Source organism: Choloepus didactylus, chromosome 6 (assembly GCF_015220235.1).
Source record: "Choloepus didactylus isolate mChoDid1 chromosome 6, mChoDid1.pri, whole genome shotgun sequence".
Lineage (NCBI taxonomy): Eukaryota > Metazoa > Chordata > Mammalia > Pilosa > Megalonychidae > Choloepus > Choloepus didactylus.
The window spans coordinates 31,688,317-31,715,074 of NC_051312.1; the positions used below are offsets into that span (position 1 = coordinate 31,688,317).

The 26,758-nt window shown below is 36.4% G+C and overlaps 1 protein-coding gene across 1 annotated transcript in view; it reads left to right on the plus strand.

Moving 5' to 3' along the window:
* The window catches only part of NUP160 (nucleoporin 160), a 50,560-nt gene extending 25,876 nt beyond the window's left edge, over positions 1 to 24,684 (plus strand). Inside the window, exons 18-36 of the mRNA XM_037838478.1 lie at positions 5,520 to 5,653; positions 6,374 to 6,444; positions 7,174 to 7,333; positions 7,949 to 8,018; positions 8,608 to 8,706; positions 9,417 to 9,536; positions 12,616 to 12,711; positions 12,815 to 12,909; positions 13,004 to 13,100; positions 13,193 to 13,298; positions 15,314 to 15,474; positions 16,253 to 16,313; positions 17,570 to 17,680; positions 17,879 to 18,002; positions 18,659 to 18,766; positions 19,766 to 19,907; positions 21,198 to 21,323; positions 22,211 to 22,315; positions 23,713 to 24,684. Coding sequence (XP_037694406.1) covers positions 5,520 to 5,653; positions 6,374 to 6,444; positions 7,174 to 7,333; positions 7,949 to 8,018; positions 8,608 to 8,706; positions 9,417 to 9,536; positions 12,616 to 12,711; positions 12,815 to 12,909; positions 13,004 to 13,100; positions 13,193 to 13,298; positions 15,314 to 15,474; positions 16,253 to 16,313; positions 17,570 to 17,680; positions 17,879 to 18,002; positions 18,659 to 18,766; positions 19,766 to 19,907; positions 21,198 to 21,323; positions 22,211 to 22,315; positions 23,713 to 23,802 — 2,076 coding nt within the window. The 3' untranslated portion in view covers positions 23,803 to 24,684. The remainder of the gene's footprint in view (positions 1 to 5,519; positions 5,654 to 6,373; positions 6,445 to 7,173; positions 7,334 to 7,948; positions 8,019 to 8,607; positions 8,707 to 9,416; positions 9,537 to 12,615; positions 12,712 to 12,814; positions 12,910 to 13,003; positions 13,101 to 13,192; positions 13,299 to 15,313; positions 15,475 to 16,252; positions 16,314 to 17,569; positions 17,681 to 17,878; positions 18,003 to 18,658; positions 18,767 to 19,765; positions 19,908 to 21,197; positions 21,324 to 22,210; positions 22,316 to 23,712) is intronic.
* Positions 24,685 to 26,758: the final 2,074 nt, after the last annotated feature.

Sequence of the window (26,758 nt, forward strand, 5' to 3'; positions counted from 1 at the left end):
TTTTTTTCTTTTTTATTGAGATTTTTCAGATACCATACAATTATCCAAAGATCCAAAGTGTACAATCACTTGCCCCTGGGTACCCTCATATAGCTGTGCATCCATCACACTTAATTTTTGTTCAATTTTTAGAAACTTTTCATTACTCCAGACAAGAAATAAAGTGAAAGATGAAAAAAGAAAAAAAGAAAAGGAAACTCTAAACCTCCCCTATCCCTAACCAATCCCCCTCAATTGTTGACTCCTAGTATTGATATAGTACATTTGTTACTGTTTATGAAAAAATGTTGAAATACTACTAACTGTAGTATATAGTTTGTAATAGGTATATAGTTCTTCCCTATATGCCCCTCTATTATTAACTTCTCATTGTATTGTCATACATTTGTTTTGGTTCATGAAGTGATTTCTAGTATTTGTACAGATGATCATGGACATTGCCCACCATAGGATTCAGTTTTATACATTTCCATCTTTTGACCTCCAACTTTCCTTCTGGTGACATGTATAACTCTGAGCTTCCCCTTTCCACCTCATTCACACACCATTCGGCAGTGTTAGTTATTCTCACATCTTGCTACCAACACCCCTGTTCATTTCCAAACATTTAAGTTCATCCTAATTGAACATTCTGCTCATGCTAAGCAAGAGCATCTACATTTCTTCCACAAGGCAGGAGGGAGAGTCAAAGAAGGTAGAGAGGCAAAAGAAAGAGGAAACAAAAAGATGACAGCTAGGAAGCAGCAAAAGGAAAAATAACCTTAAATCAAAGTAGAATAAAGAATCAGACAATACCACCAATGTCAAGTGTCTAACATGCCTCCCCTATCTCCCGATCTTATCTGCATTCACTTTGGTATATCATCTTTGTTACATTAAAGGAAGCATAATACAATGATTCTATTAGTTACAGTCTCTAGTTTATGCTGATTGCATCCCTCCCCCAATGCCTCCCCATTTTTAACACCTTGCAAGGTTGACATTTGCTTGCTCTCCCTCGTAAAAGAACATATTTGTACATTTTATCACAATTGTTGAATACTCTAGATTTCACCAAGTTACACAGTCCCAGTCGTTATCTTTCCTCTTTTCTTGTGGTGTCTCACATGCTCCCCACCTTCCTCTCTCAACCGTATTCATAGTTACCTTTGTTCAGTGTACTTACATTGTTGTGCTACCATCTCCCAAAATTGTGTTCCAAACCACACACTCCGGTCTTCTATCACCCTGTAGTGCTCCCTTTAGTATTTCCTGTAGGGTAGGTGTCTTGTTCACAAAGTCTCTCATTGTCTGTTTGTCAGAAAATATTTTGAGCTCTCCCTCATATTTGAAGGACAGCTTTGCTGGATACAGGATTCTTGGTTGTTGGTTTTTCTCTTTCAGTATCTTAAATATATCACACCACTTCCTTCTTGCCTCCATGGTTTCTGCTGAGAGATCTGCACACAGTCTTATTAAGCTTCCTTTGTATGTAATGGATTGCTTTTCTCTTGCTGCTTTCAGGATTCTCTCTTTGTCTTTGACATTTGGTAATCTGATTATTAAGTGTCTTGGTGTAGGCCTATTCATATCTCTTCTGGTTGGAGTACGCTGCACTTTCTGGATCTGTAATTTTATGTCTTTCGTAAGAGATGGGAAATTTTCATTAATTATTTCCTCTATTATTGCTTCTGCCCCCTTTCCCTTCTCTTCTTCTGGGACACCAATGATACGTACATTATTGTACTTTCTTTCATCCTTGAGTTCCCGGAGGCGTTGCTCATATTTTTTCATTCTTTTCTCCATCTGCTCCTTTGCGTGTAGGCTTTCAGGTGTTTTGTTCTCCCGTTCCTGAGTGTTTTCTTCTGCCTCTTGAGATCTGCTGTTGTATGTTTCCATTGTGTCTTTCATCTCTTGTGTTGTGCCTTTCATTTCCATAGATTCTACTAGTAAGTTTTTTGAACTTTTGATTTCTGCCGTATACATGTCCAGTGCTTCCTTTACAGCCTCTATCTCTTTTGCAGTATCTTCTCTAAACTTTTTGAATTGATTTAGCATTAGTTGTTTAAATTCCTGTATCTTGGTTGAAGTGTACGTTTGTTCCTTTGACTGGGCCATCAGTTTGTTTTTCTTAGTGTAGGTTGTAATTTTCTGTTGTCTAGGCATGGTTTCCTTGGTTATCCAAATCAGGTTTTCCCAGACCAGAACAGGCTCAGGTCCCAGAGGGAAGAAATATTCAGTATCTGGTTTCCCTGCAGGTGTGTCTTAGAAAATTGCTCCACCCTTTGATGCCTCAGGTCACTGTACTTTTCTGCCCAGCAGGTGATGCCTGTTAGCCTATAATTCTTGCCTGGTGTGAGGAGGTATGGCCGTGTTCCCCCAGGCTCTGGGGTCTGGTTCTGAATGGAAAGGGCCCCACCCCTTTCCTCCTAGAGAAGACAGACCCCCCAGGTGGAGGTCATTAGCATTTCAATGGTCTCACTCTCTGCTTGTGGTGTCTCCACCCTTCCCAGAGTCACAGCCCTGGAAACTGAAAATGACTGGGGCTTTCTCCACCGAGCCAAAAAAGAAACAGATACTCCCCTTCAGACCCAGTCCAAGGCAACCCTCTGGCTCTCCCAGGTCAGTCGTCACCCAAAGCCTCTGTCTGTTTTTTGGGGATGCGTACCTGTAGTGAGCAGTTCACACTCACTACTTAAAACCCCAGTTGGAGCTCAGCTGAGCTGTATTCGCTTGCTGGGAGAGAGCTTCTCTGTGGCACCACGTAGCTCGGGCTATGGGGGAGAGGGTCTCCCGACCTGATTCCGCAGGTTTTACTTACAGATTTTATGCTGTGTTCTCGGGCATTCCTCCCAATTCAGGTTGGTGTATGATGAGTGGATGGTCTCGTTTGTCCCCCCGCAGTTATTCTGGCTTATTTACTAGTTGTTTCTGGTTTTTTGTAGTTGGTCCAGGGGGGCTACTTAGCTTCCACTCCTCTCTATGCTGCCATCTTGCCCGACTCTCTGTAGGTTTTCTTTTAAATTTCTTAGTAATATCCTTTGATGTGCAAAAATTTTTAATGTTGGTCTTACATTTTTTTCTTCTGTTGCTGCTTCTATTGGTGTCATAGCTAAGAAACCACTTCTGAATCCAAGATTATAAAGGTTTCCCTCTATATTTTCTTCTGAGTTTTGTGGTTTTAGCTCCTTTGTTTAGATCCTTGATCCATTCAGAGTTGATTTTTGTATATAGTGTTAGCTAGGGGTCCAACTTCATTCTTTTGCATGTAGATATCTAGTTTTCCCAGCATCATTTGTGGAAGAGACCATTCTTTCCCCCAATTAATGTATTTGGCACCCTTGTCAAAAATCACCTGGCCATAGATGTATGGGTTTTTTTCTGAACTCTCAGTTCTATTCCATCAGTCTACATGTCTATCTTTATGCCAGTACCATACTACTTTGATTACGTGGCTTTGTAGTAAGTTTTGAAATTAGGAAATGTGAGACCTCCAACTTTGTTCTTTTTTTCCAATATTAATGTAGCTTTATATATAATTTATGTATATATATATATATATATATTTTTACTTAAGAGAAATTGCAGGTTTATAGAAAAATTATGCAGAATAGTTTCCCTGTATCCTTTCTGCCACACACACACACACACACATGCAGTTTTCCCTATTATTTACTACTTTGCGTTAGTTCAGTACCTTTGTTATAATTGATGAATGATATAGATCATAGTTTACATCTATATCATAGATCATATATGATCTACGATATAGCTCATAGTTTACATTACAGTTCACTGTTGTATAATCCTATGTTTTTTTGTGGTTTTTTAAAAAAATTGTGTCCTACTAACATATATACAACCTAAAATTTCTCCTTTTAACCACATTCATATATATGATTCATTGGTGTTAATTTCATTCACAATGTTGTGCTACCATCACCACTATCCATTACCAAAACTTTCCTATCACCCCAAAAACTTTGTACCAATTAAGCGATAACTCCCCATTCCCTACCCCCATTCTGGCCCATAGTAACTTATAATCTACTATCGCTGTGAATTTGCTTATTCTAATTATTTCATATCAGTGAGGTCATATAATTGTTCTTTTGTGCCTGGTTGGTTTACTCAACATGTCTCCAAGGTTCATCCATGTTGTCATGTGTGTCAGAATTTCATTCCTTTTAATGGCTGAATAATACTCTGCTGTATGTGCATACCTTATTTTGTTTATCCATTCATCTACTGTTGGACACTTGGGTTGCCTCCATCTTTTGGCAATTGTGAAGATACAGCATTATTTTTAATAGTTACCTACTACAGTTATAATTTATTCAATCAATCCCCTCTATGGCCATCCAGGTTGTCTATTTTTCCCTAATAGCTATAGTTGTATGTACATCTTTGATTATATCTTTAGGATGGATTTTAAGAACTAGAATTGAGTGGTCCCAGGGTATACATATTTTCTGGTTTGCTAATGCTGCCAGAATGCAAAACACCAGAAATGGATTGGCTTTTATAAAAGGGGTTTATTTGGTTACACAGTTACAGTCTTGAGGCCATAAAGTGTCCAAGGTAATGCATCAACACTCGGTTGCCTTCACTGGAGGATGGCCAATGGCGTCCAGAAAACCTCTGTTAGCTGGGAAGGCACGTGGCCAGCATCTGCTCTGGAGGTCTGGTTTCAAAATATCTTTCTCCCGGGACATTCCTCTCTAGGCTGCAGTTCCTCAAAAATATCACTCTTAGTTGCTCTTGGGGCGTTTGTCCTCTCTTAGCTTCTCAGGAGCAGAAGTCTCCTTTCAACGGCCATCTTCAAATTGTCTCTCAGCTACAGCTACTCTCTTAGCTCCTGTGCATTCTTCAAAGTGTCCCTCTTGGCTGTAGCAGCTTGCTCCTTCTGTCTGATCTTATATAGTGCGCCAGTAATTTAATTCAGACCCACCCTGTATGGGTGGGCCAACACCTCCATGGAAATTATCCAATCAGATTCATCACCCACAGTTGGGTGAGGCACATCTCCATGGAAACACTCAAAGAATTACAATCTAATTAACACTGATAGGTCTGCCCACACAAGATTACATCAAAGACAGTGGCATTTGGGGTGACATAATACATTCAAACTGGCACAACATGTTTTTAAGACTTTTGAGAATACTGCCAAATTTGTCTCTGAAGGTCATACCTATTTTTACCCAACACCAGCAGCATAAGAGGGACCTGAGATTTCCCTATTCTCTTCTTCATTTCTGAACTTACAGATTTAATGAAAGTTAACTTTTTGTTAAGCTTTTTCACCATAAGCTCCCATGACTTGGTGAGTTGTATGGGATTATGTTTGGACTATTAAATATTTGGGAAGATATTTTTGCTGCTTGCTACCTCAAAATGTAGTAGGAGTATTGCTTTTATAATAGCCTGCCCTTTGTAACTGCCTTTGTTATTTTACCTCTACCTGAACCTTAACAATTGCTGTTGCTTATTGCAGTTATCATCTCACCCTACCTACCCACCCACTACCCCATGTATAGGTGATCTTGGGAGCTGGTCAGCTCTTTCAAGCTCAGCAAGATCTACTGCATCGAACAGCTCCTTTACTCCTATCTTATTACCTCATTAAGTGGGCAAGTCAGTGCTTGGCAACTGATGTTCCAGTTGATACACTGTAAGTTTCATTATTCTGATTATTTTTTAAAATAAATTGTGAGTTTAATTTTCTTCACTATTTTAAAGAAGAAAGAGTTTTTAAACAAAAAGTAAATGTTACACTGTGACATGATTTGCCTTTAAGATTCAGTGATATTTAAGATGTTTCATTTTCTAAAGCTTGAAGGCAGCTTTTAAGAAGGAAAATAAATGTGTGTATGTATATATAGTCTATATGTGTGTGTATATGTGTATGTGTGTATATGTGTATGTGTACACATACCAAATGAATGTGTATTGTATATTATACAATATACACATAAATAATGTTAAAGTATAAATAATAAGATGAAGCCAGAGGGAAAGGTAGACCACACCCAAAATGTTGTGCTAGTTGTTAAAGGTATTCAGAGTAGGCTAAGCTTCTTTGTAACCAAAGGAAGAAAAAATATCCAATAGTTACAAGAGTCACATTTTCAGTAACATAAATCATCCTTTTTTGCTCTGGCAAGGTAAAGATTTTCATCGTGGTATAATTTCTGCTTTGGTTCTTCATTGAAGGATCACTGAGTAATAATATAAATCATAACGTTTTCCAGTATTCTTTGTGCTTTTGATAGAGCTTTTATGTGCTACTTCTTAATTAAATTGACAGTGTTTTTAATAGGATAACTACTTAAAGTAATGTTTGGGCATTCGAGAATTTATTAAACTGTTTTTTTTTCCCCTTTTCTCACAGGGAATCTAATCTCCAACACTTATCAGTCCTGGAACTAACTGACTCTGGTGCTTTAATGGCAAATAAATTTGGTAAGTACTAGACTGTGTATGCCTTTGATTTTAAATTTGGGATTTATTGCATATTCATTAAAGTGGTCTGACACCACCTTTGCTGTGGTAAAGTTAGCTAAGCTGTTTGCCTTCATTTGACAGTATAAGCAAGCTGTGGGCTGAGACCTCTAGTTGTGGCAAGGGATCCATGAAGCTGGAGGCCCAGATTAGGCATAAATTAAAGGTGTTATACTTATACATACTGCTGCTTTTCCAATTTGTATTGATATTTTAGTGACTAATTTAGCAAAATAATTTTAAATTTTACTAAGTTTATAGCAGCTTTTGCAATCTTGTTTTTTTTTTAGTCAACAAATATTTATAGGAATGTGTTCTCAATTTTAAAACATTGTGAACCCTAATTCTAAATTTATGTTGTGTGGTTTTGGTATAAAACTTGGAATCTTTGGATTTAAATCTGTTGTATTTATTGTAAAGACATTTTAGAGAAGGTACTCAAGTGTAGTAAGATTAGTGAAAAGAAATGACTATCATGTTGATTTAAGTGGCTTTTTTATTGTATTTACATAGTACTTCGCAGAAAGTGCTTGTATTTATATTGCCATTGATTACTCCCATGCTGTAGTTTATATTTTGAAATAATAAATGTTCTTTGTTACAGACACAAAATGAATTGGTAGATTGTTGTAATTGATAATTGATGTTACTATCAAAAGTTTGTGATTATCATAACTTTTTCTTTTTAAGTATCTACCCCTCAGACAATTGTGGAGTTATTCTTCCAAGAAGTTGCAAGAAAACACATTGTATCTCATCTCTTCTCTCAACCAAAGGCACCTCTGAGCCAAACTGGGTTGAATTGGCCTGAGATGGTTAATGCAATTACCAATTATTTCTTGCAGCTTTTGTATCCTTTTATTTAAAAGCCAGCTGAAAGGTTTCTTCTTGCAAAATAGTCTAAGATTCTTATTCTGCCTGTGTAATGAAGGTCTTTTATGAGGTTGGATACTTATCCCCCAACAAGAGATAATATTTATTTTCAAATATGATCCAAATTTTTATTTTATTTTGTTTTGTTTTGCTCAGGAGTTGAACCAGATTTTATTGGTGCACACATATTCAAAACCTGAATCCCTTTTAAGACATCATTCATTCATTTATCAAATATTTCTTGAGTTGGCCTATATTCCAGGTACTATAGTAGATGCTGGGTGTGCACTGTCGCTAAAGTACATATCTGCAGTCTACTAGCTAGAATTGGAGAAGACCACCTAGAGATGAAGTACACGCTTTACCCTATAGTTAACAGAGTTCTAAGCTGCATGACTAGTCTCCTAGCGTATATAACTTTTTCATTGTATTTGTTAATATTAATATATAATGTGATGTGGAAAGAACACATGCTCTGCCACCTTCTCTTTACCTTCTTAAAAAAGGTAGGATATTTCATGGACTGTTCTGAGTTTCATTACATGTTTAAGTTTTGCCAAAAAGGTTTAAAATATCCTTATCCAATAACTAGATGGCCTAGCAATCCTGGTTGTCTCTTTCTAGAATGTTTGATGGGAAATTGTCAGTACGTACAATTGCAGGTGAGTTCTGTTGAACATTTCAAGTTCAGTCATTTTTGTGAAGAATGGGATTTCTTGATTTTTTTCTTTGCAAATGTTACCTGAATTTAAATTGGGCTGACAATGATCTGTTTATAGGCTAGAAGCCACAATAATTTAAATTTGATTGTACATATTCTAGAGAGATTTTACTTCTTTCTTGACAGGATCATTCCCAATGTAGTTTTTTTTAGAGTGTCTTTTTTTTTCATTCCCTCTATTTGACTCTCTTTATAAAAATACAAACATACCATTGTCTTCATATAAATCCTTTACTAGAATCTAGTCATTGAACCAGTAAATTCCAAAAGTTGGAAAATTGCTGAGATAAGGGGAAGGTAAGACAGGTGTGTTTGTGTTTGTGCTTCTGGACTTCTGTTTGCTTTCTTAAGATATCTAACCTAACATAAGAATAAATTAACAAGATTAGGGTTTAATTCTCAGGTAATGTCAAGGAAATAAAATGTGTTGATTAAACACTGTCTTCTCTCTGTGAAGAAGGACTTGGAAATGGGTATCTCTTTAAATAGTGTATGTTTTCTAATCAGAAAGCATCTTTTATGTTTTTGAGGATTATATCCAACTGCTCCAACCTTGGTGTCAAGTCAATGTTGGTTCCTGTCGATTTATGCTGGGACGGTGTTACCTGATTACAGGAGAGGGACAGAAGGTAAACTGTGTTTGAGTGATTAATAAACTTCAGTGCAGGGAGGACACCTAATTCCATCTAACTAGGTCAGAGAGGGTGGGAGGCATAGAATCCTCTAGTGTAGTAAAGACTGTACTAGAGCCAGCAAAGGGTATAATGTAAACAAGAGGACTGTTCCACTTCAGGTACTTCGGCAGGTTAGTTAGGACATGAGATTCTGAAGAAGAAATATAAAACCCTTCTGCCCCTGTTCATGTGTTTACAGGCATGCCTTTTTGTAAATCAAATTTATTTATTAATTATGTTTGTTTTAATTGCTTCTATTTTTTTGTTTATGCTGCTTTTTATTTTTTCCATTGTTGTAGTTAACATTCTTTGTTTTCCCTGACTTTCTATTATGTGATTTTTCAAACATACAGAAAAGTTTAAAAAGTCTACAATTGTAACATGTTGCCACAGTTGCATTGTTTCATATCTATTTATCCACCAGTTCATCTTATTAAAGTTTACTTTTTAACATGGCATTTACATGAAAAAGAAAGTGAGATAAGTTAAGACATTAAATCATATATCAGATAAAATGTAGATGTGACAGAAAATATAAGTGTAATAGACTGTCTTAAATAATTTTATTTTTTGGATTTCCTTAGCACATAACATAACTCCCTGATTTTTAGCACTTAGAATTGAAGCAGGCCATTTATTAGTCACTTTTTATTTTGTTTCCCTAGGCTCTGGAATGCTTCCGCCAGGCGGCATCTGAAGTAGGCAAGGAGGAATTCTTGGATCGCTTGATTCACTCAGAGGATGGGGAGATTGTATCCACCCCCAGGCTACAATATTATGATAAGGTACTTTATATCATTGTTTGGCCCTTTATATTACCATATGTAAAAATGCCCCTTGAATACATTACTTTGATGTTTTTGGAGAAAAATAACTATAAAAATGTAATTGTTCCCTGAACTTCAAAATGAAAAGAAAAATGCAGTTGCCTAAAGAAATGGAAGAAACGTGTATATTTAGATAATTTGTTTTAAATTTAGTTTAATATTTTTTAACATAAATGAAATTTCCGTTTGTGGATATCATTTTGTTAGCTCAGCCGTTATTATAATTTTATTACTTAATCCTTTTTATTCCTGCTGCTATATCAAAGAATTATTTGGTAATGCTGCATTTAGCCTTAATTTATGATTTGGCCCTTAGTACCTCTTCTGACCTTTTTTGCCTACCATTCAGTTATAACAATAGTAGCTGCCTTACTATCTCTCAAGCCAAGCACATACACTCTTCCCTTGGGGACTTTTTATTTGCTTGCTGTTCCTTCAGCTTGGAATGGTCTCTCCCAGGTAGTCAAGTTGCTTATGCCTCATTTCATTTGAGTCTTTGCTCATGTGTCACCTCCTCAACAGAGTTCTTCCCTAACATATCTAGAATAGCTTTTGCACCCACTTGCCCCCTCTTCTCTCTCCCTCTTCTCTCTCTCCTTTCCCTGCCCTCCACCACCTCAGGTTGAGATACTGTGGGCAGTCCTTGCCCTCTGTATTTTTTGTTGTAACATTTAACGTACTGGGTGCTATATTTTAGTTATTTTTTGTTATCTGGATTTCCTACCAAAATGTAAATGTATAAGGGCAGGCTTAAATTGTATGCAAAATGTTTATATTTTTCCTGAAATATTCTATAGCTTTCATCAAAAGGAATTCAGTGATCCAATAAACATTAAGAAAACCCCTGAATGAACCCTAACGTGGAACTTGGGAAGAAAATATTAGAACTCACAGAAGAAATAAGATATACTAATGTTTACTATAAGGATTGACTCTGGTGCCCTCCTTGGTCCTTTTATCAGGTTGTCATTTGTCATTCAGTCCCAGAGGTCAGCGCCCTGAGGGAAGAGAAAGAGTCTCACAGCTGGGGCAGGAATTGATAGTGGCACCCTCACTTGTCCATTCTTTTCAGTATGTTATGTTTGACTGCTTAAGTGGATTTGCACATTATATTGCTTAATTTTATTGAAATGTACCTTGACAATATGAACACTTGGCTTAAAAAGATTCCCGCAAGGAAGCCAGGTTGAGGACACTACTAACAATGAAAGTACATGCAAACAAGGAAGATAGAGCTGACATTTCTACATTTGGTAGAGGGTCTTCATCAGCCACACTACAAGGTAAAAACAGTGACAGTCTATAATCAAGTCTGACAAGCATCAGCCAAAAACAATTGAACTTTTAAAATCTAAGTAAGTATACACTGAGCCATGAAATGTTAATTAATGATAGTATGAGTCCATCAAAATTATCAAGGCATTAAGCATCCTAATCATCTGTGGCTACAGTTGCTTTGGAAAATTGTCATTATCTACTGTATCCAAACATACACCCATCCCTACAACCCAGTAATTCCATTTCTAAATATATTCAGAAAGACACACATATTTAACAAAAGACATACACAATTATATGCAAAGCAGGATGTTCATAAAAGTCAATCCTAGAAACTCAAGCATCCATTAATAGAAGAGTGGTTCAATGAATTGTGATTTGTTCTTTTAACGGAATACAACACAGCAATGTAATGAACAATTGCTACATTTAACAACATAGATCAATACTATATAATTATAAGCAAAACTGATCTATGTTCTTGGAAGTCAGGATTATTGTTTGGTCAGTTGTGACCAAAAGGAGTTACAAGGGGCTTTGGAAAGCTAATATTATCATTCCTAATCTGGGTGTTGGTTACATGCACTCATGCAGATAAGCTTACTTATGATTTGTGCACATTTTTAAATTAAAAAGTCTTGAACATCCAGAGCAAAAATATTTTTGTACTTTAATAAAGAAAATTAAATAATTTGAAAACTGTTGTTTATCTTTACCTCATCTTTTATAAATTCATATTTTGAGTGTAATACTATCATGTATTAGACAAATATGCCTATAATATAAATAAATACATGTACACATCTTGGGAAATATGTACAGACATTGTATAAATAGAGTGGGCAATCATTGTCTAGAGTGAAGAACACTATTCTGTATTGGTTAGAAATGTGTGTTATTTAGGGTATTCTCTTTAGGGTTTTATAAGGCTATGGTGTTAACTGTTTACTAGGCTATAAATTCATCTGTGAATAAAAAGTAAGTAGGATTGGTATTACAGTATGAGATTGTATTATGTTTTTTCATTCAACAAATATTTATTGAGAGCCTTTTGGGTATTAGGCACTGAGGATAGAACTGTGAACCAAAAAGACCAATTCCCTGCCCTCATGGTGTTTACGTTCAGATAGGAAAGAAACTAGGCAAATAAATATGTCAGGTAGTGATAAATGCTGTGAGTAAAACTAAAGTAGATCAAGGAGAAAGACTGGGGATTATTCACCTTGTTATGAGGTTACCTTAGAAAACCATATAGAGGATGGAAAAAGTAGGTAGGCTCTGGAGTCAGTTTGCCAAGGTTTGAATCCCATCTCTCCCAACTGTGTGACATTGAGCAAGTTACTAAACCTTTCTACATCACCGAGTCTTCATCTGTAAAGTCTTGATCTGACTGCTGTGAGGATGATTATAGCTAATGTCTGTAACTCTCTATGTTATGGCTGGCACATTGTAGGCCTTCAGTAATCAGAGAGCATTATTTGGACTCTAAGCTTATTGGATGACATGGACACATTCATATCTTGGGGTCGGGAGGGGGCTATTTGATTAATCTGTAACACATGGCAAAGGGAAAATGATAACTAAAAGCCACGTATTTAATCCCTATGTAATTGACTGATTTTTAGTAGTTCTTATAAAAGTTTTATAGAGATGTGAGGATTGTCTCTTAAATTCACCTATTATTTTTCCAAGTAATTTAAATTAATTTGAAATGCATTATCATTGCAATTTTAATGGAAATTTCTTCTATTTCTGTTAGGTTTTGCGTCTGTTAGATGTTGTTGGTTTGCCTGAACTGGTTATTCAGTTGGCCACATCAGCCATAACTGAAACAGGTGATGACTGGAAAAGTCAGGTAAGAACTAACTGTAATTAAGTTGTTGTTTTCCTGGAGGTTTGTCATGGATATGGTGCTTTGATTTCCATTACCCTTTTTTCCCCCCACATTTGCTATTTAGGCTACTTTAAGAACATGTATTTTCAAACATCATTTGGATATGGGTCATAACAGCCAAGCATATGAAGCCTTAACTCAGATTCCTGATTCCAGCAGGTAACAACAACCTCACATGGTCTTTAAAGGCCATTTACCAGCCCTATTGACCCAGTAAGACAGCCTACCCTCATATCCCTTTCTCTCCTTCTAGGCAGTTAGATTGTTTACGGCAGCTGGTAGTAGTTCTTTGTGAACGCTCACAGCTACAGGATCTTGTAGAGTTTCCCTATGTGAATCTGCATAATGAGGTAATTGTATTTATCCATTGAGACTGGAAACAACTCTGGTGGTTGGCATGATTGCTACTATTTTGATATCTGATTGTGTCCCCTTTTGTTAGGTTGTGGGAATAATTGAATCACGTGCCAGAGCTGTGGATCTTATGACTCACAATTACTATGAGCTTCTATATGCCTTTCACATTTATCGCCACAATTACCGAAAGGGTAAGCTATTGAAGGCAACTTTATGGGTTCAGTCCTTTTTTATAAAAATACTATATGTTTGACATACATGATTTTTACTTTATTTTTACTTCTGGGTATTTTTTTACAAGCATTTGGGGAAGTTATATTTAAGTTCAAGATTAGCTTCACTTTTTTGAAGATTTCCCATTGACCATGAAGACAGGGAAACTTATGCCCATCCTAAAATGTTTTAAAGACATTTCCAGTGAAATGACATTTTTTGTAAGTCCTCTATCCAACTGTCAAGGGAACACTGGCTTTTTCAGTAGAGGTACCTTGAATTCTAGTGGTTCGTTGTGAGTTCCTACTCCATTTTGCCATTGGCCTCCTCACTTATTTCAGTTCTTTGAGCAAAATTCTGACTGCTTAAATGAACTGGGATCATCTGAATACAATAGATGGTATTTCTTATTAGCTATGGTTGGCTTGTAAAATGCTTTCAATATGATGCAAAATCCTTAGGGAGAGAAGTACACTTAGAATTCATCAAATGATACCCTGCTGGCAAATGAATTTTTTTTTCTTTTTCAACTTTTTATTTTTAAAAATTTCAAGTCTACAGAAAAGTTGAAAGGATACTATAATGAACACCTCTATACCCTTCACCCAGATTCACCAATTAATCTTTTGCCATATCATTTTTTTTCCTCCTCCTCTATCCTTCCCTTCCTTCCTCTCCTTTTCCCTCTCTACCTCCTTTCTCCCTCCTTTTTCCCTCCCTCCTTCCCTTTGTTTATTTATATTTTCTGGTCCTCTTGAGTAAGTTGCAGGCTTCTTACCATCATAAATACTTTAGCATGTGTCTCCTTAGGACATTCTCTTACATAACCTCAATATAATTATAAAAGTAAGGAAATGTAAATAATTAACTTAATGGATTAAATTTAAATCTAATATGGTTATCTAATGTGCTGTTCATTTTCAAATATCGCCAGTTGTCACTATGTTTTTGTGTAACACATTCCTCCCATACTGCCCCCACTTCCCAATACACAGTATACACATTGCATTCAGTTGTAATGTCTCTTTAGTCTCCTTTAATCCGGAACACTTCTTTTAGCCTTACTTTGTCTTTGATGACATTAGCCAGTCATTTTTGTAGAACATACCTTAATTTGGATTTATACTATAACTAATGAAGTCTTTATCAGAACAGCTAAAAACAAATGATTACTAGTCTATGTTAACTTCACATTTTACAAGATACTGTTGTGGTTCCCCTTTTGGAACATCTAACGTTTTTATACTATTTTCACTCAGAATTTTTCATGAGGTTTTTTACTTATTTTCATTGGAAACAGTGAGATAATTTGTAGGCGTGCTCTTAATATTCTTAATGGTAAAACATGTTTGCATATTCTTTACTCTCTTTAATCATACAGAAAGGGAAATTAAACTATTCAGAGTCTTATTTGTTTGCTTTCTCAATAACAATATCCATTATATCAACCTGATTAGGATCAGCTTAGTTAGATCCTTGTTTAGGTCTTTCTGGAGCAAGACTGTTCTTCTAATATATTATCTTACATATTGCAAGCACTCTAAAAACATTTGTTGGAATGAAAAAATAAAAGATTTTATTTGAAAACTAAAAGAGACTTATAAATGCTAGTTTCTGGAGTCCCATGCTGTCCCAGAACAATGTATTTTTCAGTGATCTCATTCAGCCTATGCAGCTAAGTTATGAAAATAAGACTCTCTGTTCTTCAGCACAGCATCCACATTTCTTGGTCTCAGAATCCTGGATGGGGACTGCTGACAACGTGACTGAGACTAGCTTTCTAAGCTATAAATGGGCTTCTGTACCTGGTGTGGGAATGTAGTACCTAAAAGTCAAAAGGAACAATTTACATGATTTTATTTGTGATTTTAAATTAGTTAAACTCAGTTTAGTTTTAAAGTTTAATCTTTGATAAGCATAATAGATTCTCTCTGTGTATCTCTAAAAAAACACATTTGGAGATTCTAATGTTTAATTTATTATTGCCCCATAGCTGGCACAGTGATGTTTGAGTATGGAATGCGTCTTGGCAGAGAGGTTCGGACTCTCCGGGGACTTGAGAAGCAAGGCAATTGTTACCTGGCTGCTATTAATTGTTTAAGACTTATTCGTCCAGAATATGCATGGATTGTGCAGCCAGCATCTGGTGCAGTGGTATGAAAACTTTCCATCCAGAAATTTGGGGATCATTTCATATATTTGATTTCATTTCATTTAAAATTTCTACTGTGATATTTGTGAACTTTATTTATTTTTGAGGCAATTCACTTGTTATATTCCATTATCCCTTTAGTTCCCAAGTTCAGAATTATAGGAAGAATTGTGTGGCAGAGTGGTTTTTGGATTTAGATAAACTTGACTAACTTTGGGCTGGTTACTTAATCTTTTGCAATCCAGTTATCCTTTTACATAAAATAGGGATGATAAGAAGAAATACCTCACAGTATTGTTTTGAAGATGAAAGGAGGTAATTCATGTAAATAGCTCAGAACAGTGACAGTGCCTGGCATGTAGAAAGTACTCATTAAATGATAGCTGCATTTATTTCTGTCGTGGTTGTTAATTCAATCTGCAGTTATTCCTGTAATGCTGATGGGGTTGTATATGCCCGTTTATATTCTGTTGTATTGTTCCTGCATTTATTAGGCTGTTGCTAGGGTAATTGGTGGAGAATATAAATCTGGAACCAAGGAAAGTCAGCTAGTTTATATTGACATCAAATCCACATCCTTAGACTCAGTAACATGTTTTAACTAGTGAGCCAACTAAGCAAAAAACTTGACTTTGTGTGAATATTATAGTACTTTTATTAGAAGACCATGCTAGTTGAAATAAAAATAATTTATGTTGAGAGAATTTTAGCATGAAAGTCTGAATAATGGTTAATTATTATATTCTTTATCTTCACAATTAAATTACTTGTTTATCTTAGTATGATCGCCCTGGAGCATCCCCAAAGAGGAATCATGATGGAGAATGCACAGCTGTCCCAAGTGAGTTAGGACCTTAAACTGATTTCTTTGTTGGACCAGTAGCATTTGTAAAACTACTGTAACTTCTTTCTCTTTAGTTCTGTTTCAACATTTTAATGTGTGCCAAAGGTTGTCTGCTGACTGTTTGAAAACTGTGTCATGTTCTGAGACATGAAAATGCTTTAAAGAGAGTGCATTGGCTGTTGATGTTTGTTTTGATGTCTGTCATATTTGAATCGGCTTAGTACCAAATCATTTTATCATTTGATATTACCTGGGAGGCATAACATCCTTCTATCAGAAAGGCTCTAGAGCTGGACACACCTGAGTTCTAATTCTTCCTCTCCCATCTTGGGCAAGTTCCTTTCTTATAATGGAGATAAAATTATTTCACAGTTGTTAGAATTAAATGAAATTACATTGCAAGCACCACCTGGACTGTTGCTATTGTTGTTAGAGTACTTTGCATTTGATTCAAATGCATGCAGTCCAGTAACTATGCATAAAATAGTGCTTTACCTTTTTTTTTTTTGGTTTTAATTCTATTTTGAAATAAATTCACACTTACAGGAATAGTTACAGAAACAATACAAACCCCATACACAGAACTCCAGCATTCCCCAACCCCCCTCCCGATACCCCGATCCACCAACTTTAACATGTTGTCACAACACCATTTCTTTCTTTCCCTCTCTCCCTCCCTATCATCCATCATCTATTGCTCTGTCTTCTGAACATATGAGAGCAAGCTGCACACATCCTTGAACAAACAATATAATTCACATATACATTTCCCATAAACAAGAACATTCTTTTATGCAATCCCATTAAACACAGCTAAGAAGTTCAAGAAATTCAACATTGATACAAAGCTTACATTCTGTATTTCCTTTTTTTTTCTTTCTTTTGTCCCAGCTGTGTCCCTTTGAGTCTCCTCTCCTCCATCCTCAATCATCCTTGGCATTTAATTGTCATTATCTATTTAGACTGTTTTTGTTTTTTTTTTTCAATTGTGGAAACATATACAGCCTAAATCTTCCCATTCCAACCCCTTCCTAGCATTCCATTAGTAGGATTAATCACATTTAGAATGTTGCAATAGTGCTTTACTTTTTACATTAGCTTTTATTAAGCTCCGTTTTCTCCCCTTTTTTGTGCCTTCGTAAAAATTAAATTGAATGCTACTTAATGTCTAGTGGAAAATGAGAGATTGAGTTAGTCTAAATAGGCAATTCTTTGTTCTTGGGAAAGTGAAAATGTTTCTCTTTGATTTATAGCAAATCGGCAAATTGAAATCCTGGAATTGGAAGATCTGGAGAAAGAGTGTTCCTTGGCTCGCATTCGCCTCACTTTGGCTCAGCACGATCCATCAGCAGTTGCAGTTGCAGGTAGGAAGGAATTCAGCAGTTAAAGCATCTTCCTGTCTCTACCAAAAGCACATTTTTAGGGTCAGGTTGTGGACTGTACTAAATGGGTCTAAAGCATGTCATTGTTGACTCTGAGGTATTCTTAACAAAGCAGAGTCTTTGGGCTCATTTGTATATATACCTTTGGTTGCACTAAATAGCCTTTTCCCATTTCCACAGGAAGTTCATCAGCAGAGGAGATGGTCACTCTCTTGGTCCAGGCTGGCCTTTTTGACACTGCCATATCACTCTGTCAGACTTTTAAACTTCCCTTATCACCAGTCTTTGAGGGACTTGCTTTCAAGTATGTATGAAATTATCTTTTTATAGTCTTAAATTTCTAATACAAAGATACTGTACTCTTCCTTAGTGTGAAGCCAGTAGCCTGCAAGCCATTTAGGTTTTAAATAGTAGTGTTTTGTTTAGCCCACACACAATTTTAAATTCTTATGTAAAGAATTTTTAACCTTGCGATTAAAGATAAGGTGATTTTTCATTTTTCAGAAAATCTAGATTATAGCTTCTCTTGAGAGTTTAGAAGATCTAGGCATCCTTAGGCACACATTCCCATATCATAGGAGAGAGCCTGGGCTAAACAGTGGTGTCAGTTTTAGACAAGGAATGCTCTCTTCAGTGCTTTAGGATATCAGTCAGCCCTATAAGCACAGTTACTAAGTATTTCTTACTTAAGTTACCTTTACCTAACTATTAGTTTAGTAGTCTGTGAATTGGAAACATTTTTAAACTTTCAGAATTTTTCATCAATTTTCTCGCAGAAGTAAATTATTTCATAACATTCAACTGATGACCCTGGGAAGAGCCAATATCCCAGTAGTGAATTCTTTAAAATACTAGATCTGAAGTTGTTGCCCTGTTTCTAGTTTTAATAGCAAAATAATATGGTGTCTTTATGTGCTTTCAACCATTAGTTTACTGTGTCTGGAACCATTTTCATTGCAGATGCATCAAATTGCAGTTTGGAGGAGAGGCAGCCCAAGCAGAAGCCTGGGCCTGGTTAGCAGCCAATCAGCTCTCATCAGTCATCACCACCAAGGAGTCTAGATACAGGTCTAATGTTTAGCCAGATTGGGTTTACCTATCTGAAAGTCGTTGCTCTCTTTCTTTGATTGAATTGTCGTTTCACTTTTTTCTTTTCTTTTCTTTTCCACTAAATTTTTGTAGAAGCTAGAGTTTTATAATGAGGGTGACACCATGTAATTTGTCATCCAAACCAGGACATCTTTGACTATGACATGTCTCCCCATCTCCTTCTCCATATCCCCCTTCTCAAAGACTTAGCGTATTGTATCAAGAAAAGTTACTCTTATAGGCTGAAGTCTCTATATATATACTTGGTTTCAGAGTGAGATGTGTTTCCATTGAGCTGACACTGCATGGTCATCACATTGTCCTCTTAGAGCTCATCTCTTGCTACTGCTTAGCAGTCTGTTACCTACCAGTCCCTGTCCTCTCTCATGTCTCCTTCAGATCTCCTCTATCCAGATACTTCCCTACTGTTCCCACTCAGTGTCTACCTGTTTGTACTTATTCTGAAATAATCCTCTCAGTAAACTCCCCTTCCTTGAATTGCATATGCCGTTTGTATTACACAGCTTCGCCCTTTAGATGTATAGCATTTTAGAATTTGGAAGTCCTCTAATATTAGTGTTCATCTACCAAATCAGCACATTAGAATCACTTACTAAAGTACAGATTCTGGGACATCACCATAATATTTTAAATCACAACTTCTACATAATTCAAACACTCAGCCAGGTTTGGGAACCTGTGATCTGAGCCGGTTTCCTTGTTTAGAAATTCAGAAAAAAAGTTACTGTATTGTCACAGAAATATTTGGTTAAGGGTAGGGAATATAAGATGCCACATTATCTAGTTTCTTATACTACCACCCAAGTCACATGGACCTAATACTCTTAGTTACCATTTAGCTATTTTATTTATTCAATTGCAAGCCTTTAAGTTATTTCCTTGTGAATATATGCTTTGACTGTACTGTAAATATCGATGAAGACTCTAAAATCGTTAGTCCTTTTTGCTTTTATCAAGTGCTACAGATGAAGCATGGCGACTATTATCAACTTACCTGGAAAGGTACAAGGTCCAGAATAACTTGTATCACCACTGTGTAATCAGCAAGCTCTTGTCCCATGGAGTGCCTCTGCCTAATTGGCTTATAAATAGTTACAAGGTAAGTAATCCCTTAACTTGTAAAGAATGAGTAGCTGATCTTTATCATTCTGAATAACTCAGAGAAATTAAAAAGAAAAAGTAACAATTTATCAGAACATACAGACTGATATGCTTTGGGCAGCTTCTCAACCTTAGCTAAAATCACCAGGAGCAATTTAACTTCAGTTCTGCATGTCATACTGGGTATTTAGATTTCAAGTTCTGCAGGTTAGTAATTAAGTTATGTCTGCTTGTATGCTCACTGAACAATGAGTATGTACTTAGGACAATACATACATGTCACACAATATTTACTAATGGTACCCAAAGAATTCACAGGAGTGTGTATAGTAGTTTTCAAGTACTACAACAGTGTTTCAAGTCAGTTTCTGTCAAAATAGTGTTCTTAGACCACCTCTATCAGAATTATTCAAGTGGTGGGCTTTTTCAAAATATAGATTCCTAAGTCCCATCAAAGACTTACAGTATCAAATTATCTGGGGCTAGGAGCCAGGAATCTACATTTTAACAAACTTATTTTCTTTTGATGCACACTTAAGTTTGAGAACTACTGTATCAAAACTATCTTGGGGAGCTTTTTGAAAATACAGATGTCTAAGCCCTACCTACCCCTGACTTACTGAACTTAAATTTTGGGGAGAGGTGTGTTTAAAAAAGCTTTACAAGTGATTCTGATGCACACCTTTATTACAAACTCTTGAAAAAAGGACTTGGTAAAAAGAGAGAGAGATTGGGGGGGGGGGGGGGGGTGATACAGTGGTAAGCATGGGTTGAAAAAGGAGAGAATGAATCCAGAGCTCAAAATCAGGGAAGTTGATAGAAGTAGAGAAGACAACAAAGATGGTAAATGAAAGATTATGATCAAATCAGAATATAGACAGCATAATTAACAAATAGTCCTTCCAAACAGACTTTATTTGCTTTTCTCTCACCCTGAGTTAAATACAAATTTAATTCAGGCATTTAAAATTGAGCTTTTTTTGTACTTGTCATACAGTTTTGAGAATTAATGTTAATAGTTGGTCTCTTTAGTACTCAGTATTGCTGGGAAGCTTTGTTGGCTTTTATTAATAGGGAAAGTCCAGTTAACTTTGGGTCTCACAAAGTACATGGAGTGAACTGGATTCATGGAAATCCACCCCTTATGCTATGATATAGAGGAGTAAACCCATTTCTCATTTATATTCAGAAATGTAAATACCTGGAGGTCAGGCACTTAACATCCTTTGGTCAGTACCCAGTTAGTTGGAAATAGTTTAGATATTCTTAATCACCCAACTTTTTACAGAAGGTTGATGCTGCTGAGTTGCTTCGTCTATACTTGAACTATGACCTTTTAGAAGAAGCCGTGGATTTGGTTTCAGAATATGTGGATGCTGTATTGGGAAAAGGACATCAGTACTTTGGAATTGAGGTAGACATTTCTTTTTCATTCTGTTTTATCGCACTAGCTACAGTGAGGATCTAAGAGTAAATTGGAACTATAAATTAGTGGATTTAACCTTTGCTATTTGTAGTTGTGCAACTACAGATCAATGACTGGTGTTGACACTCTAGTCTCCGATTTCCTGTTTATACAATGGGTATATGTTTCGTTTTTCTCCACCAAAGGAATGTGACTTTAGTTAGTATTTGAAGAAGAGAGGTAGATAAAACCAAAGTGGTACATAATGAACATTTTATTTGTGTCAGGGACTGTGCTAAGTCTCTACAAATGTTTTCTCATTTAATCCATATAGCAGCCTTTTAATCATTCTTTTTCACCCAGGAGGAATCAGGCTCAGAGGTTCAGTAAGTTGCCAAAGCTCACAACAGATGATAAGTAGAACGTCCAGGTCTAAAATCCAGATCTAGCTCACTACAGAGCGAAGCTCTTAACTTCTCAGGAAAGTTGAACTTTCTTTTACCAAATATATTTTTTTCCAGATAATTTGAATCTAAATTTCAGACTGGAAATACTATCACTTATCAACAATTTATAGGACAGTTTTGTTGAATGTGTTTATCATTAATACACCCTAGTGCTCCTTTGAGATAAGGAGATGACATGAATTTAGAAATACATTTGATTTAACTCAGAAAAGGACAAGTTTCCCAGTTCAGAAGAGAAAGAAAAGAGGCAGGGGGAGAGAATGGGGTCCAACTGTATGAAGGGGAAGGAATTGCACAATTTCTTGTGGGAAAAAAATAAATAAATAAGAAAGTAAAGCATTTTATGTTATACAGCCTGTGAAAGCAACTACCCAAAGAAATAGTACCATTTTTGGAGTTTTTTCAAACGATAGATATTTTGCTTTTCAGTTTCCAATGTCTGCAACAGCCCCACTGGTGTGGCTCCCATACTCTTCTATTGATCAGCTTCTCCAAACTCTAGGGGAGAACAGTGCCAACAGTCACAACATCGCTGTAAGTAAACCTGTTCGTGAGGAGTCTTCCATAAGCCCCTGCACCAGCATATACTGTACATCTTGCTCTTCAGTTCTCAGGCATTCAGGGGAGGGCAAAAACACCATTCTTTGCCCCTAACATGCTGCCCAAATCCTTTTATAAATAAGGCAAAGGAGCTAAGTAACTTTGTCAATTTATTCATAAACCTGTATAGGCATTAATTATACAGAGACCGTGCAGTCCATTCTTTAAAGGAATTTGCAGTTTTTTTAGGGCAGACCTGACAAGGTAAACAGGTACTTGAAGTATAATATTATAAATTATCACTATCCTGAGTGAACACAGCATATATAGCTACAGTTCTCAGGACTCACATACTAGCTACTGTTTACCTTAACAGCAAAAAAGGTTAGTATTTCCTTGCTCTGAAGAGTCATTGTAGTGATGGCTTGCTTATCACTTAGACCTAGGTCGAGGATCTCCTGAGCCTGTTAATAGAACTATAGAATGTAATTCTAAACTAGTCTATTGATTCACAGTACAAACTCCTGGTGCTTTTGTGTGTTTGTCTTCCTAAATGGTTTTCCAGAGGATTAGGTAAGAGGAAGAAAGGAATATAGCCGTGCAAATGAGTTCTTATGTATGGGGTCTATCAATCAGGATAACTGAAATGTTAACAAATAATTAAAAATATCTAAAATATTTGTCCTGTTCCTGAAGACAATTATATAATAATGTAGATTACAAGGGGTGACAGTGTGATTGTGAAGACCTTGTGGATCACACCCCCTTTATCTAGTGTATGGATGAGTGGAGGAATGGGGATAAAAACTAAAGGACAAATGGGGTGGCATGGGGGGATGATTTGGGTGTTTTTTTTCACTTTTATTTTTTATTCTTGTTCTGGTTCTTTCTGATGTAAGGAAAATGTTCAGAGATAGACTGTGGTGATGAACGCATAACTATGTTATCATACTGTGGACAGTGGATTGTATATCATGGATGATTGTATGGTGTGTGAATGTATTTCAATAAAACTGAATTTAATAAAAAAAAATATATTTGTCCTGTTTTTCACTTGGCAGTTAATGTTTAATTCTGGGAAAAGAGCTAGTAATGCTTTTATTAAAAATGCTGGTGTGATCTGCATATTTCTCTTTTTTTGAGGCTTCACACACCCTGAACGATCTGCATATTTTAAAATATTTATTAGGAATTAGGCAAGTTTGTGGTATGGTAAATAACAGTTTTATCAGGAGAGTCACAATGCAGACTCCTATACTTAATGGTGATTAAGCAAAGCAAAGAGCCTAATGTCTTTATTAAGTAGGCTTTTGGGGATCTCAAAGTGATTAGTAACATCCATCATTTTCAGTCCTTGAGCTATTCTTTAATGACTTCCTTTTCTCTTACAGCTCTCCCAGAAAATACTTGACAAATTGGAGGACTACCAGCAAAAAGTTGATAAGGCAACACGGGATTTATTATATCGTCGGAACGTGTGATCAATCTGAATTGTTACCTAGCCTTTGTAACTAGCTGGTGCCTCTTGGGGTTTAAGAATTTACCCTACAGGAACCCTGAACTCAAGGTCAATTTTTTTATTACTGTAAATGATGTGTATAACATTCAAGTCTGCATTCTACACAAAATAGGAGGGCAGTGTGAGTCAGAGGACCCTGTGCTTGCTGGTGGTGCTAACACAGTTTCTGATTTTCAGCCTTGGCTCAGACAGCTGCTTTTGTATATGATTCACAAGCTTTTTTAGAGTTTATATTTTTTTAAATTACCAAAAACATCCTTTATCTACAAATTAAAACCACTTCCACTTTACCAAATTAGCTAATGGTTGTTGGTTTGTTGTAACTAACCACCAAAAGCCATCACTGCAAATCCTTTCATTCTTCCCTTTCACTTTTTGTATTTCAGTGGAATTATTTTGGTCCAGAACTGACATATTTTCTGTATTGCAAACAGAGGCTAATGATTTTGTGTACTCTTTTTATTATTTATTGTGGAGTTTTTGTATGACCTTCAATAAAGTATTAAATAATTTGCCTAGACTAAGTCTAAAATGATGACCAGCTATTTAAAGAGGATATCTTATTTTGAATTTGGTTCTGAAGCTAAAGTTGATTAACTCAGTTAAGAAATCCATCACCTATAAAAGCAACAGATTTTCAAAGTAAATTGTGTTAAACTTTATGATTTATGATTTCAAGCTGAACTTGATCATACAGTTATTCTGATAATGTGTTGGACCAAAGTATAAACTTTCCTGGTCAGATTCAGAAGCATTCATGCCCACAGATTTTAAGGAAGGTGGAAAATAAACAGTCTTCTTGGATTTTATTATGTATATTAAAATTTATCTTTTAAGAAACTGATCTGTATACTAATTGCTTGTATGTCCTTTGACCTTTGAGTTTTTCACAAGTCTTTAATTTTGATCATGCCATTAATACCATATTTACATTATATATTTTAAAAACATGAGTTTCCCCATGGTACTGTTGTTGGTAGATATTGAGGAGTATGGTTCTTTTTCATTTTAGCTCTACCATGATTAATTTGAGGTATTTTGTACAATTTGGGGACTAGGAGAGCCCTTGCCTTCCCCAGCTCTGTAGACCTGTGGCTTTCAGCTACAGTAAGAAATACATTTTATATCATGACCTATATTCACAGATAATCAAAAGTTTCACAAAATATGTACACTGATTTTTTTGTGAGTGACTAATGAGTCATATCCCACAGTCTGAATAACATCAAACTCGTAGCCACCTTTTGAGGGCAAGGAGTAGGAGAGCGGCCCTCTTTCAGAAACCTGTCCATTTGCATTGCTGATCAAAACGGGTTTCCTTCGTGGCCATTCACAAGACACTGACCAGCTTTTCCTGCCCTCACTATCTTAGTTCAAGGCCTAGAAGCTATGCTGTCCAGTTTCTTCTACCTTCCTCACTTTGCTTCCCAACCAAAGCAGAAAGTACCTACCTCCTTCCACTCACTACTTTGGGTCTGCATTTTGTTGGCTGGATTATGTAATACTTTTAGTCCATAATAGCACCATTATTCCCTGTTTTTTCCAACTCTGACAATTTGCTGATCACAAAGTGTTAGTAAAAGGGCTCCTTCCTTTTTAGTATTTAGTTAACTTTAAATAAAGGTGTGACTCTTAGAGGAAAACTTAATTTCATAGTTAAAGTCATATATCAAAATATAAAATAAGGTTATCAGCCTATGACAATAAAAGTAGGTGTCACTCCCTTTAACATTAGAATTTATAACACTCCAGTCTCATTGACCATTCTTACCAAGTTTATCATCAATTTTTTTGACCTTCTAAGAAAGCTAATTTGTACTACAGAGCCATCTTAGTGGTGTTCTGTCACCTCTGCAAGCCCTCCTCACTGAACTGCAACTTCTCTAGAGCCCTAGGCCATCAGCTCTCCAGTTCACTACTGGTTCTCCTTGCCCTGTTCCAAATCCCTCCAGGTGTTGGCATTCCATTACCTCCCAAAGTCCAGGCTGTGTCTTAAAACTCCACTGAATACTTGAGGGTAAAAAAACAAAAAAACAAAATATATAAACAGAAACCACGAGGCAGCCATCTGTCTCCCAGCCCCTGCCTAACCCCCACCCCAACCCCTGCCTCCTTTTCTGTTGTGCGATGATGTTTCAGTCTGTTTCCATTCCACAACACAGAGGAAATGTTAGGTCTAATGAAAAGGCCGGACCAGACCAGAAACACAGAACAAACAACCCCAGATTCCTATCAGGGCAGGAAACTCAGTGGCTGGGTGGATAAATACTGCCACAGGCAGCACAACTTATCTCTAGTCTCAGACACCAAGTGAGGCACAAGGAGCTGTTATCTATTGACCCTGACCTGAGCAGTATGGTTTCCTGGGAGACCAGCCATGATGGAATCTCTTCACCTGCTCTTTTGGATCCTTTGTGCCTTGTAAGTAATAAGGCAGTCATTTGCTGAACGTTTCTGTTGTGTCCGAGTCTATTCCCACAATGCAGCCTGTGGCAACTTGCCTTACACATGGACTGCCCATCACCAGGGATTCTGCTATTGGCCACCTCCCTTCTTACATCCCAGCCTGGTGTCATGTTGCAGTTACCGACATTCCTCTTGCCAAAGAGAATGTAAATATAAATTGGATTCATAAAAGGCAACAAATGGAAGGAGTCGTCTGTCCCAACACATTCTAGATAAAGAATTAAGCTAATTTACCTCAACCTGATACTATATTTTTCCCTCATAGAACATAACAACTATATAGAAAGTTCTAAGATTTCTTTTAATCTTTCCAATTACACCTGTGCCTAAAAACATGGGTACTCATGTATTTTTGTCTTAACAAATGTGATTGTTCTCAAATTAGGAGGGGCCTTAATATAAGTGATTGATTATTTATCATTAACCCCCAAGAATATCCACAAGAATATACC